The following is a 14,822-nucleotide window of genomic DNA, read 5'->3' as shown; positions in this document are numbered from 1 at the left end:
AAATGCAGACTGAAGACAAAGTAGGATATGAAACAAGTAATCTCAGGTTTTGCCCAGGTAACTGGACTCACATGATGACAGGTATATTGTAGGTCTAAGTATATTTCATACAAAATACTTCATTGATTGTAAACATATCAGTGAAAGGGAAAGTAAATATGTGAAGAGCAAAATGCAAGATGGAAAAAGTGGGATAAATATTGTTAGATTCAGGGGAAAAATGCTATAAACAGTAAGCAAAGCTCTTTGATTTGCACTGTTTTCCAGACCATAAAACCCTAATATCTGCCAGCGTTTCATTAAAAGCTTATAAACTACCCAGCATGCCTGCTGCTGCATAAATGTATGGCTAAAAAACATTGTCAATGTGGCAGACCTGGTATTTTGCAATGTTTCAAAGAAACCTTATGTGTATAAAACTCAGACGCATTACTGAAAGAAGTGTGGATTACAAAAACAGCACCTTAAACTCTAAACCTAATTAATATTAATCATTCAGCAGCAGTAGGCTTCTCTCAGCAGAGATGTTCACAGGAGCACTGCTAAACCGGAAAATACCAGTAACTCAGAAAACATTATGCAGTATTTTACGAAACAAGTGTTGTGGATAAAGGGTTTAAGAGAAAACTTCTATAATTTTGCGAACTGAGTAAAAGGGGTAGAAGGCGTGACTTTTCGCAGAGGATTGAGAGTTTAATGTGTTTGATAAGGTCACGATAGCCCAACAGCAATATCTGCAAACGTTAATCTGAGTGACACAAAAATCTGGCAACATTGAGACTGACCAGATCAACAACTGTTTTAACTGAACACACAGTCTGTTCTCAGCATTAAGATGTAAGACTTCAGCCCTCTAAGGACAAGTAATTGCAATATCTTCCCTTTTCCACAGAAAGTCATACTGGATCAATCAAGTTTTTATTGTTATTACCAATGGTCCTGAACCAAGTCTAGAGGGATCAGAACATTCATGATTTCCCATCTTTCATAAGAACACCACACTTCAGGGCTCATTCACACTTGAATGCAAACACAGGGCAAAATTAAAATGTACCGATGGCCAGAACCCATATCCCTGAGGCAAATCCTCCCAATATCTGGAGGCTTTCAAATGAATGACCACGTATGCACTTTGCCCATTCTGCATCGCTATTGCTGTAGCTTTTCTCACAGAGGCAGCTCCAAATTTTTCTGACAACAGAACATACAGATAGATTCATTTCCCACATCCCTCATATAACTTCATATTCCTCTGCTACTAAGAACAAACATCAAGCAGCAACGTTACAGTGCTGATGGGGTGAATGAGCAGTAAAACATACCTGTTACCTACGCAAATGATTTGTCTTTTAACTAGCAGCACACTCTACCACCACGTGGCTCAGGAAGGCAGAAATTTGGCACCTCAGCACAGCCTCATTTCTGGAAAAACGTTAGAAATAATGTTATAGATGTAGGAATCAGGGACATTAGAAACCTGAGACATGAAAAAGAGTCGCATCTGAATTATTGCACAAATATGAGATTCCTGAATGTTAACAAGAACTGTGTTTTACAAGTATATGCTTAACACACACACACACACACACACACACACAGAAAACCAAACCCAAAGTGAAAAGCATCTTACTAGCTTTGTAAACTCAAGAAGAAAAAAAAAAATAATACTTTTGTCCTTTCCTAACCAATTCAGGATGACAGCAGAAACCATCAACCCGGTAACTCTGGATGAATAAACCACACAGAACAGCAGAGGCACGGAAAGGATCCGCTATTTCGTGCTCAGGTGGGTTTTTAACGGTGTGGACTTCGCACGTTACGCTGGGAAGCGAGCGGAAAGGGACCCTCGGCTCCCCCCCTCCCCGCGCCGAGCAGGGCTCTCCCGCTCCTCTCGACAAACCCGCGGCCGCCGGGGCTCTGCAGACGTGGCGCCGGGCCGGGCCACTCTCCGCTGCCGGCCGGCCGCGGCCCAATCGCGTCCGGTCCCCCCGCCCTCGGCCGGCCGGGGGAGGAGCGGGACCGGGGCGGTGCAGGGGGTGGTCGGTGCCACCGCCGCGGAGGGGCCTGTCGGTGCGCGGCGGCCGCGGGGGCCTGGGGAGCGGTGGGGCGCGGAGCATGGCGGGCGGCGGGGCGGGGTGGCGGCTGGCGCTGGCGCTGCTGGTGCTGCCGGGCGGGCTGGGGAAGCCGACAGCGCGGCAGGAGCGGGGGCGGCCCGGCGCCGCGCAGCACGAGGACAAGCCCGGCTTCCAGTACGACCACGAGGCCTTCCTGGGCAAGGAGGAGGCGCGGAGCTTCGACCAGCTCAGCCCGGAGGAGAGCCGGGAAAGGCTGGGGTAAGAGGCGCGGGCCGGGGCCGCTGCCCGCCCCGCCACAACCGCCGCCCCGGTCGCCGCAGCGTGGCGGCCTGCGGAAACGTGGCAGGGGGAGGGCCCGGCGGGGGCGGCCCGCCGCCCGGGGTGGGCGCGGGAAGGGGCCGCGAGCGGCCGGGAGGTGGCGTGGGGCGGCCCTTTGGGTGTGGGGCGGGGCGGGGCGGCTGGAGGGCACTGGGGATTGCGTGTCCCGCTCCAGCTCCCCCCTCTCTGTAGCGGTGCCTGGTACCCCCGTGTAGCCAGTGACAGCTCTGCGGTTACGCTGCCCTCACCGCCCGCTGATTTTGCGAACGAGCAACCAGCAGTTCATCACTTCTGCGTTTTTCTCTCCTGCCTTTTCTGGTCCTACAGCAATAAACCTCCTGGAGGGGGTCTGCTGTGTGCGGTGCTGTGCCCGGTGTTGGACAGACCTCACCCGCTGCTGGAGGGCTTTGCTGCTGCAGCTCCTTACCTCTGGGTCACTTGCCTGGACCAGATTAGTTTGAATCAAATTTAAACCATTCCTTCTTCACAGCTCCATTTACAAGTCTGCTCGAAGCCGTCTTCCCACAGCTTTTCCACTTGTGACATCTTTGCCCGCTGTCTCACACTGTTGCTCTTGCTTCCATGCTGCTCTCTGCACCAAGAACAGAGTCCATGCAACAAGTTTCCTTATTTTACTTCTTCTCCCTCCTTTACGCCTCATTAATTAAAACTCAGTTTAACAGTAGTTAGAGAACTGTCTAGTTCCGTCACAAGCTCTTAGTCCGGTATCACCGATATACAGGCCAAGCCTAGAGTTTATCAGCATGCAGTTGTACTCACATCAGGTGTAGAGGGGAAGTCTCCCTCTTTCAGCTACTTCATAGCAATGATTTTCTTGCCTCAACTTTGTTTCATCACCAGATGTCTTTGCAGACTGGCAGCTTAAATCTGTGTAATAGCAGGTTGTATGTACCTGTTGCACATGCCCTCTAGCTTCTTTATTATTTATTACAGTCAGAAAACTAATTCTGACTGTAATCTCACCTAAGATAAAGGTAGAAAGTAAGCTTTCAGGTATTTCACGCTTGAGCATGTAAACTCCTGTGTATGAGCTGGCATTTTGTGTCTGTTAACATACTGCTTGAATTCTTTGCTGTATTCAAGAATTAACTATTTAAAATAAAGGCACTAAGGCTTTTCAGACTGACCAATGTACATCAGCTCTGCTACAAAACTTAGAATGATCCTGAGCCATTTTACAGGTAATTATCTGTATAAAAATTGAGGTCCACAGTCCACGCAGTAGCTTCATACCCATACCTTTGGGAGCCTGTAGGCAAGACTGTTTCTTTGTCCCCGTCTTCAACTGGGAACCGGAACGATATAGTGCACATGGATGCAATGGACCTATAAAAACAAGAGTACAGGTGAAAAGGAAGCAGCATGAATAATTTTCTAGTGAACAGTCCTGACTTCTTTTGTATTAAAAATACCGCTAGCAGAATCATCAAGTCCAACCATCAACCCAACACCACCATGACCACTAAACCATGTCCCAAAGTGCCACGTCTGCATGTTCTTTCAACACCTCCAGGGATGGTGAATCCACCACTTCCTTGGGCAGCCTGTTCCAGTGCCTGACCACTCTTTCAGTAAAGAAGTGTTTCCTAATATCCAATCTAAACCTCCCCTGCCGCAACTTGAGATCATTTCCTTTCATCCTATCACAAATTACTTTGGAGAAGAGGCCAGCACACACTTCCCTACAGCCTCCTTTCAGGTAGCTGTAGAGAGCAATGAGGTCTCCCCTCAGCCTCCTCTTCTCCAGGATAAACAACCCCAGTTCCTTCAGCTGCTTCTCGTAAGACTTGTTCTCCAGACCCTTCATCACCTTAGTTGCCCTGCTCTGGATGCACTCCAGCACCTCAGTGTCTCTCTTGTAGTGGGGGCCCAAAACTGAACACAGTGTTTGAGGTGCAACCTCACCAGTGGCGAGTACAGGGGCACGATCATTCCCCTACTCCTGCTGCCCACACTGTTCCTGATCCATAGTTTCGCACAGGCCAGTACCCAGAACACAGTAACGCTGTGACAATCTTACCTACAACATGTGGGATTAAAGCTGCATTCTTATTGTAGATAATGGCTTTTATTATCTGGTCTGCCACTGTAGCTGGGACAGAAGCCAGTTTTACAAGCTCAAATTCAAACTGGTGGCATTTAGCAATTACAGGCATGCCTTGAGAGATTTAGTGCAGAGAACCTAAATGGTAGAGGAGCATGTTGCCTCTTTGTTTTTCCTTTTTTTTTTTTTTTTAAACGTAGTTTTGCAGGTCAGTTTTATCTGCAGCTGCGTGCAGAACTTTTCAAAGATGGAAGTTTCTCTAGGAGTACACCAGTACCTTGACTCCTGCTGATTTCCACAGGAATTGAGGCTAGCAGCTTTGCACAGTTGGCACTTATAGCCCAGCTGCCAGCAGTGACTGGAGACCTGCTGCAGACTAGCTATTGCTTTAGCTAGTAATAGGCATTCCTGGCAATGCAAGCAACATCCCTTTTTGCTGGGAAAGAAAGAAAAGGAACAGAAGTGGAGGAACAGGAGTGGAAGGGGAGACTGTACGTGGTGTACCTGCCCATAATTACACAATCACATAACTCACTCCACTGTAGCATCAGTCTGCTGGAAAGCCACAGGAGAAACTGCAGGTGTCCATGAAATCCTAGCTTTTTGCCCTGGTTCCCTCCAGCAATCTGCAGTACAGGCTTTCTCCTGAGGTGAAGTTAGTGTCTCTTACTCTGAGCCCAGCATGGCCACTCCCTATCAACAGGGAAGAACAGGTCATCCTAACTTAGTAGATACAACCTAAGAAATCCAGGTATTTATCTGAGGTACTTTGTTCACTAATTTTGATCAATTATTTCAATTATTCATAGCAATATTGAATAATGAATAGAGACATATCCCTTAAGGTAATTGCAAAATGCAAGAAGCCTTAGCCAGTAGGGCAGCTTTATAAGTTTTAGACTATGTTTTTGTGGAAAATCAGGGCCAGATAAAGAGTACTAAAATTGGACTGACATGTAGTTTGTTTTTCTGTCAACTCTTAAAGATGCTGGTCTCTTTTTACAGGAAAATTGTGGATAGAATAGATGACAACAAAGATGGCTATCTCACAACAGAGGAATTAAAAAACTGGATTAAACGGGTACAGAAACGCTATATCTATGAGAACGTGGCTAAAGTTTGGAAAGACTATGATCTGAACAAGGATGATAAAATTGCCTGGGAAGAATACAAACAAGCCACATATGGTTATTATCTAGGTAAGATAACATTTTCAGATTATGTGGCATGATTTCATGCCACACAGTCAACAGGAGTTTGGTGTCACATTTAGGACTCTTGAAAGTCACATTAAATTTTATAGATGCTCAGAGGTCAAAAGCACTTCTTAGTTGTTTATTACAGCCATTTCCACATGGATCACCAGAACATAGAAGGTTTTGTAGAGGGATTATTAAATGTACTGACAAAACTGAACTAAAGTCTCCTCTAGTTCAGAATATATATATATTTTTTAACATTAAAAATTGCATTTTAATTAAAAAATAATATATTACATCATTAACCAGTATTTGTTAATTCAGTCTGTCTAAACTCTTAAGACTCTAGATGCTAAAAGTTTAGGCTGGGTCTAAGTTATAGCAAAGTTATTGATCAAAATCATTCTTGCAGAACAATGTGCTTCAGTCTGTGATCAACTGCAAATGAAAATCCTTAACAAATCAGGCAAAAGAAACATGTATTCATAAGTATACCTAAATATTTTTCGCCCCCACATACATCCCCTTTGCTCTTTGTAAGTTAAGGAAGGGAATAGAGGAGAAGAGAGCACTTAAGCTAAAGCGCAATGCTGACAGAACAACAAATTGGTATTAATTGGCCATTTATACTGGAAATGAGAAGACAATATCTACCTACCATAGAGGCAGTTTCTGGAGCAAGCTTCCAGTAGCAGTAATAATTCCAAAGTCTACCTTAGATTAAAATTGAGCTTATTACATTTATGGAAGGAAATATTTGACAAACCATCCCTGCATCAGTATCCCTGGGAGCCCTTCTCAGCTCTTTGTCTTTCCTCTCTGTAATCCCTGAGATCTGGAGAACAGCTACAACGTTGTGGTCTTGCGTTAATGCACAATTAATATTCTCATCTGTGACTCTTGGCCTAGTCTTTTTCAATTGTGTTTGTCTCCCAACATGCAAATTATGAAATTGTTATAATACGAGTATTTTTCATGTTTGAAGTCAGTTTAATGATCCTATTTTTAAAATTTTATCAAATACCATTTGTTTTATGCCACTGAACACCATGAAAAAATGTCATTGTTTTAAACTGAAAATAATTGTTAGGTTCCCTGTAGCAGAGGCATAGCAGTTAGATTATCTCAGTCAGTCTGCCAGCTTCTGAAACTACTTTCCTTTGGTTTGCTTGCTTTTTGAAATGAAAAAGTTCTGTAGATCATACTGATTCCTAAGAAGAATAAAACTTTTGTGAATGAAATCTACCCCAAATGCTGCCTAAGTGGTGCTTGTAAAAGCAGATTAAAAAAAAAGAAAAAAAGAAAAAAAAAAAGAATCTATAAAGGATGATATACAATACTGCAAAATCCATTATCTTGGATTCCAACAGAAGGCTTACTCGCTCATTTACCTGTACTACTAAGTCACCTTTAAAAAAATCAAACCAAGTGGTTGACCCCTGAATTTAAAACTTCAAGGGAAAGAGAAGTTCCATTTTAACACAGCAGCTGTTCTGGCAATAAGCCTTTGTATTTCCAGACTCTGATGGAAAATTGGGGTACTTTGTTGTGGTAATATGCTTTAAAAGGAACATAGTTTTGAGATAGTCTTGATTAATTTTCAGAAAATCCAGAAGAATTCCAAGATGCAACCGATCAGCACAGTTTTAAAAAAATGCTGCCTAGAGATGAAAGACGATTCAAAACTGCAGATCTGGATGGAGACTTAGCTGCCACTCGTGAAGAATTCACTGCTTTCCTTCACCCAGAGGAATTTGAGCATATGAAAAACATTGTTGTCTTAGTAAGCTGAGCAAAACCAATGCCATTGTTTTGACTCGTATTTTTTTTATAAGCTTTGAAATGCTTCTCTGATCTTTCCACTCACACCAAATAGTCAAGTGGGGAACAGAAGGGGATGCCTTTATGAAATTCACTTGATTTAGAGCTCTCAGTAGAAGAAAGACTTGTTAAATTCACTTAGACAGCTCCTAAATGGAGTCAAGAAGCAGTCTTGGGGCATGAATTTAACACTAAAGTGAAAGGAAGGGTGTGCTGACATGCGACAGCTAAGTGTTTGATGCTAGTTTGTATCTGCCCCAAACTTAAAATTTAAGTATGGTGTCCATTTCATTGAGGTGCAGGGAATTTTTTCAACATGAAAGGATATTTGTATATTCATTGTGTAAAACAACAATCACACTGGAATCAGTGAGAGTATGTTTGCCTGTGTACAAGAGCTGGTCAAGGCGTCTAACGTGAAATGATCCAAGAGGCAAGTAGCCAGAATTCTCAGTTCTCTCTCGATGACTTCAATGCAAAACTATTTTCCAGGAAACCTTAGAAGACATAGACAAAAATGGGGATGGTTTTGTGGATCAAGATGAATACATTGGTAAGTGTTGAGGTTTGTTTCTTATCTGATCTCCAGTCCATTTGTGCATCTTCTCCCTTATTTGCGGCAGTATTAACAACCCAAAGATGAACTGTGCTCCAGTTCAACTATTTTAAATCAGCTGTCCAATCCAGAAGGTTTAATTTCATTTTAGGCAGATAGCAACATCACCAGCAAAAGGTCTTGACACTTTACAGCGTGAGATTCTCCTCTTAGTCTCAAATAATTTGGCTAAGAGGGTCTGGAATAATGTTTTTCATGACAGGAATGCTCTCTGTATACTTGGCCACATTAACAGCTTTTTAAAGGCATTGTTTAGAAATGCAAGAGGATCAGGAAGTGAATTAGTCTGTTCCCAAGTTTGAATGGTACTGCACCATGCAAAATAGCTGGGAAGCACACATTCCAAGAAAGGAAATTCATTTTTTTTTCTACTAGTTATTTTCCTAACTGAATTAGTAAGTAAGAACCTGTACATTTCTAATGAGCTGTGTGGTGATGCCGTTATGTTTCTTCTAGAAATACAGGATGCACTAAAAATGAACTGTGTAAAAATGACACTAAGATTTAAGATTCTAAAAGAAGTTGTGAAGTCCATGAAAGTCAGCTGTGCATTACTTCAGTGGCAGAAAGACAACAAAATGGGAAACATCAACAGCAGACCAGTCACAGTTAATTTGCACAAACTTCAGTCACACAAGGCAGTTAGCTGCTGTCTTGCATTTAGACCTATGAAGGGAAAACAGAAGCAGGACTAGAGATCAGCAGTACGTAATACATTTTAGCCTTTCGAATCGTTATGCTGATACCAAAAGCTAACTTCTCCCACTGCACTCACTTTGATGGGTTTTAAATCAAGAAAGTAGCACCAGGGAAGGATTAGTGCAAACTCAGATGAATCTTTCTGTTTCTAGTGGTGCTATAAAGATCACATATAATCGAGAACAATATACACACGTTAATTAATGGCAGGGGGTTTCTATTTCTTGTAAATTATATTTAGCCTCAGAATGTGAATGCTATTCATTTATGACTGAAATAACAGAGCAGCATAATTTCCACAGTAATTTCAGTTCATTCAGTGACATTACCTACATATAATTATAAGGTAATTGTCAACATTTGTTACTATGTGAATGCTTGTTTTTTTTGTCTTCTATAGGTAGGAACATAGAATGTTCTAGTCACGATCACCCCACATTGGCAAGGATGATATAAATCAAATTGACAGGACATGTCAGTTGCTTCAAATAAACAATATAATTTGCACTTAAAAAAATGAAAAAAGAAAGTGAATGTGTTGTCTGAAGTTTTCTTCGTAAGTTGAGGAAAACTGTGCTTAAAATATTCCTACTTCCCTTTTTCAGATACATTTTTTAAATTTCTGATCAAGCTAGGGTTGAAAAACAGAATATCTAATCTCTTCTTCCGTAATTTGTAAGGAACAACAAAAAACTCCAAAAATTGCAGTCTCTGCATCAGGTATTGGATGGGGAAATTTGCTGAAGGGTATAGAAGATTCCTCGTCCTCCTTTCTTCCTCCTATTTTGTTTTTTAAAAAATTTGGTTTAGATTTTACACAAGCAGCAAAACAAAATATCCCTAGTCACGCTAAGCAGAGAGAACTAAATTATTACCGTGCATGAGCAGGTAACAGAGTATTTCAGGGACACTGTGGACAGTTCTACCAATAGAGAACTTCAGCCTCACCCTGCAGGCTGGGAGGGGGTTATTCCTAGATTTGAGTCCAGCATTTGTACTTCTGTAAGTAACAGCCAGCCTCTGGCCCTGAGACCATCATGTGGGATCCACTTTTCCTTAGCACATCCTTGAAAACCAAACCTAAAAGGCATAGGAGTAGTATCACAAAGCAGGCTTTAATTAAAAGTAGAAAAGTGGAAGGCCTGAGGAACTAGCAGCCCTGATGAGCAGGAAACAACTGATCGGCCACAGTGACCAGAAAGATAAAGTGGACACACTGCTCATCGTTTGGAAGGCTTATGCTGTAAAGAACAGATACAAATCACTTGCTTTTGATAATCACTGCTACTCTCCCAACTCTACACAGATAGCTGCTGCCACTGTGACTTTTCCTACTGATGCTTCTTAAATATAGCACAGGACTGATGTACAGAGCAGCTTGTGTATGTAATTTGTGCATCCTATGTCACAAACGGTACTCCATCCCAAGGTACCAATCTACGACAAGTGCACTGTCAGTGGTTTCTCACACAGAATGCACCACTGAAGAATACTTTCTGCTGGAGTGTGCTGCAGCACTGCATGGTTAAAAAAGGACTCATCTACTAAAATGAATTTCTCTTACACAGATCTCTCTGAAAGCAGGGCAAAAGCATTCAAGTTCCATTTATCAATTTTGTTTTCCTAAATTTCCCCAGTGCCTTTTTTGCCTTAACCACTCTGCTGGCTGGAGTCTGATCTTACCCACAAAGACATTTGCTGGCAGGGACAAGATAGAAGTGCTGAGTTCCTTTCTCCCCATCTGACTGAGCCCAGCACTAAAACTTATGATTGCCATTTAACTAAAGATCGTGAATTTTTTTTTTTTTCCTGAAATTCAGTGCATGATGGCCTTTGGACACATTCACCTCTCATGTTAGCTTCACCAGCAGTGAGGCTAACAGTTATGATACAAGGGTAATGTAAGAATGGACAGAATCACCAGCAGCGAAGAAATAAACCTGAGAGAAGAAAACACACAGCTACTCTATTTACAACCCACATTTCATTTTCTATACAAAGAAATGCTGTGCAAAGAGTGAAAACTTTAGTCTTCCTCTGAGGAACACTGTGGAAGTGTCTTTTAATTTGCAAACTGTGCACAAACTAATGTGACTCAAGTGAGACTTGTATTTCCTCTCCAGCTGATATGTTTGCAAATGAAGAGGGTGGGCCAGAGCCTGACTGGGTGATTACAGAGCGTGAACAGTTTGCAGATTTTCGTGACCTTAACAAGGATGGAAAGATGGACAAAGAGGAGATTCAGCATTGGATTCTCCCACAAGACTATGATCATGCACTAGCTGAAGCCAAGCATTTAGTCTATGAATCAGATGTAGACAAGGTACGTAGCGTTCTAGTATATTTTTTTTAAAGTCATATAAGGTGGTATGTTGTTTTAAAACGTATCAGCTAGCAAGAAATTATTCCTAATAACTTTTCTTATTAGTAAACTTTGAGTTTTAGAAGCTAGAATTGCTAGTGCGTTAATGTATCAATGCCAATTTTAGTTGGTAGGGTTAGAATCACAAAGTAAAAGTAGTAAAATATACTTTGTTAGCTCTAGAAGCCCCATTGGTTTTCATTAGGTTTGATAATAAATTATTAATCATCTTAAATCTGGAAGTTTTAACATAGTAGAAATATTCTTTTTCCTTTTAAGACTGGTCATGGTTTTTGTATGCTAATTTAGACTGCAAGAGAAAAAGTAAAGATAATTTACATAGGAGGTAGCAAAAAACCTCATTTCTGTAATCAGACTCACATCTTTGACTTTGACTGGCTCAATGCATCCACTTCCTCTAACATGGGAGATTAATGGTTCAGTAGATCCCGAATGGTGATCTTCAGAAATGTACCATAAGCAAAGTTGGAACCTGAAAAGCCAAAACACTCTTACACAGAGAATGTGTAAATTGCTAACATAAGCAACCATCTTCAACAAAATACACCAGAGGATTTTATTTTAACTCCCAGGAAGGTAAAACCAAACCACAGGGCAAAACTGCATACCAGATAACCCATATACTGTTTGGCACTGAAGTAATTACGAAGAACTTTGAATTAGCAGTTTGACCCAACTGAAATGGGACTTCTGTCTTCCACTGGGGTCCAGATTTCCCTCACCATGGCAGCTACAATGATTCCTGAATCTGCAGTCTGCTGCTTTGAAGAACTGTCTATTTCCCAGGGCTCTTGTAAATCTGTGCTGGTGTGTCTTGTACTTAGCTTTTAATATGTTCTTACAGAGATTTTTGTTTTCCTCCCACCAGGATCAAAAACTAACAAAAGAGGAGGTTCTAGACAACTGGAACATGTTTGTTGGAAGTCAAGCTACTAATTATGGGGAGGACCTCACAAGAAACCACGATGAACTATGATACAGTGTGTCAACCAGTATGCCACAGACCTTTTCTCCACTTCACTGAAATCACCGTGTCTGTTCCCTCTTTTTGAGGAAGATGGGCAATGGACACACTCCCAACTGAATGACTTGCATTAATGTATTTTTAACATGTCAGCTTATTACCTCAGAAACCGCTTAGAAATAGCTTTTTACTCTTTTCACATGGCTAAATACAATAACTAATTACTACAGTTTTATTTTGGAAAAAAAAAAAAAGGTAACTTTTCTTAATAGATTAGAGCCTGATCTGGAAAAGGCACTTCTAAAACATAATTGCAAGGATCTTTAATAGTGAAATATTTTCTTCAAATACCCATTTTTACTATAGTTAAATGCTAGGATTAGAAGGTAACCTAATGTTTAAACAGACTAAGTTATTTAGTTGTCTTTTTTAATAGCATGTAACAATATAGAGTTTTACTTTGACCCTCCTATACAGAGAAAGTGCTTAACACAACAAGATCCACAGCCTTTTTCTCCATGCTGTTTTTCTCTCCCAGCTTGGGCCCGAGGTGCTGAAGAAGGTACCCAACAGCCCTCTGGTTCATAGCTTTACAAGTGCAACATGTACAACTGGCCCTTTTCTGTATCCCCCATCACAGCACAGAGACAGCACACGTGGCCCAGCACCCTGTGCTGGCATTCCTCAGCGAGGGTTGTAGAGTTTATAGTGACAGCTGCTCCTTCCAACAACAGAATAACGTACAATTGTTTGTGGGCTGTTAGTTATGCTGTTTCCTGGGAGGAATTATGCCACATGGAGCATAATTTATCTCATGCTTTTTGCACTTTACCGAAGCCATGCTCTTGTTCACACAGTGTGAATGGCAGCAGTTCTGTCATGGAGAAAGAATGAGACATATCACCCCTCTGGGCCTTTTGTCTTCTGTACCAAGGACAGAGGACAGATTTATGTGGCTAAAGTTCTGATTTTGTATGTATATACATATAAGTACGGAAGCAACTACATGAAAACAGCTTTCCTTCTGAAGAAAGGGGTAAGCTTTCCACACAGGTGCTTTCTTTTTTACTGTATAACGTGAGCTATTACATGTATATTTTTATATACCCAACTTAGATAAGTTTGGTCGTTTTAAAATGTACTGGTTTTAAAATAAGCACAATAAAACCAATACTTCTTTTTGATACTATGAAGATGCAATAACGGTAATGCAGACTAGCATAGAGAGATGATGTGAAAGCAGGAACCAAGCCTTTAAAGCCAGTAGTTCCCAAAGCACTGGGTCATTGGCAGCTCCTGCAGTGCTGGGTGGTCGCCTACAAACAGCAGCTGGACATATGGCGCCAACTGTTTCTTCTTCACCTCATTAAAAAAAGAGCTAGAAATAAGTCCAATATGCATAGTTCCTATTGCTAGGAATCTAGAATCTGTTCTAAACGCTAATAGTAGGAGATTAGGACTCTGCAATACAGTTCACTTGGGGGTTCCTTGAAGGTTTGGTGTAGAGCATCACACCATAGAATCATAGAATGGTTAGGGTTGGAAGGGACCTTCAAAGGTCATCTAGTCCAACCCCCCTGCAAGGAGCAGGGACATCCCTGACTAGATCAGGTTGCTCAGAGCCTCATCCAGCCTGGCCTTGAACGTTTCCAGGGATGGGGCCTCCCCCACCTTTCTGGGCAACCTGTTCCAGTGTTCTATAACTCGCATCGTAAAAAATTTTTTCCTAATTTCTAATCTAAATCTACCCCCCTCTATTTTAAAACCTCTCGTCCTATTGCAACAGGCCCTACTAAACAGCCTCCATGTGACCATGGTGGTCACACAAGCATCCAGAGATGAGCTTTGAGACTCCCAGGTTGTGGCATACTTCAGCAATTTAACAAATTCATGAAAATCATCACGAGATGATGTAGAACTGTGACCTCTATAAACAGTGTCATTTTTATAAGGTCATAAAAGAACTGTGGTGAAATATTTTACATCTTCCAATTGAAGACAGTTAAATCCAGATATCAGTCTGGCAGAGATTACGTGTTCTTGCTAGCACAATTATTAAGCTTTTGGTGTGCACTTCTTATGACATTGCCAGCAATGTCTCTGAAAAGTCCCTACCTCTTCCGCTAACATACAGTAGGACAAATGTCATAAGACATAAGCAAACTGGTTTTGCTCTTCCAGTACCCTCAAGTTAAATAAATGCCTAAATGCAGTGTTATCTGAGAAGCAATAAAATTGTATCTTGGCACGTGTAAAAGATTATCGGTTTTGTTTATGACTTGGATTTGGAAAGTTTTATTGTATTCAGTAATCCTAACAATCTTGAGAACATTTTTTTTATTAGTTCTTTTATACTAAGTTTAACATTTTTATATTTCAATAACAGAATTGCAGTACTCTCTCTGCACTTAGATAATAATCTGCTGTTCCAGAAAACAATACCTTAAAATTTAGACCTCAAAAAAGCTTGTTTCCTGCAAGTGAAACTGCTGCTTAGACTGGATACTTAAGCCAAGGATTTTCACTGGAGCCCAAGGGAAGGTTGTTTGCTAACTCTTGTTGAAATTCAGTGGGAGTTGGGTGCTGAGACAGTAAGCATCGTTGCCTTCAGCTAAACATGACACTTCCAAATCCAGTTCGTTCTGTCCCAACAAAAAAATGCATCTGAGCTTTGACAAGCAA

The 14,822-nt window shown here is 41.5% G+C and overlaps 1 protein-coding gene across 1 annotated transcript; it reads left to right on the top strand.

The window, feature by feature from the left end:
• The first annotated feature begins 2,115 nt into the window (after positions 1-2,115).
• RCN1 (reticulocalbin 1) lies at positions 2,116-13,324 on the top strand. Its single transcript, XM_086748609.1, has 6 exons — positions 2,116-2,333; positions 5,464-5,657; positions 7,262-7,440; positions 7,971-8,031; positions 10,917-11,116; positions 12,045-13,324. Exons 1-6 carry the CDS (start codon positions 2,116-2,118, stop codon positions 12,150-12,152), a joined length of 960 nt encoding a protein of 319 aa, XP_086604735.1. The 3' UTR covers positions 12,153-13,324.
• Positions 13,325-14,822: the final 1,498 nt, after the last annotated feature.

This window comes from Chlamydotis macqueenii, chromosome 5, assembly GCF_036417535.1.
Source record: "Chlamydotis macqueenii isolate bChlMac1 chromosome 5, bChlMac1.mat, whole genome shotgun sequence".
In the NCBI taxonomy this organism is placed as follows: Eukaryota; Metazoa; Chordata; class Aves; order Otidiformes; family Otididae; genus Chlamydotis; species Chlamydotis macqueenii.
Note: the sequence above shows the minus strand (reverse complement) of the source record. Positions and strands in the feature narration are given on the sequence as shown.

Excerpts from the sequence above, each read along its gene's own strand:
- RCN1 (XM_086748609.1), top strand. The coding sequence starts at position 2,116 with ATGGCGGGCGGCGGGGCGGGGTGGCGGCTGGCGCTGGCGCTGCTGGTG. Across the intron at positions 2,334-5,463 it reads GAGAGCCGGGAAAGGCTGGG|GAAAATTGTGGATAGAATAG; the intron begins GTAAGAGGCGCG and ends CTCTTTTTACAG. Across the intron at positions 7,441-7,970 it reads TGAAAAACATTGTTGTCTTA|GAAACCTTAGAAGACATAGA; the intron begins GTAAGCTGAGCA and ends ACTATTTTCCAG.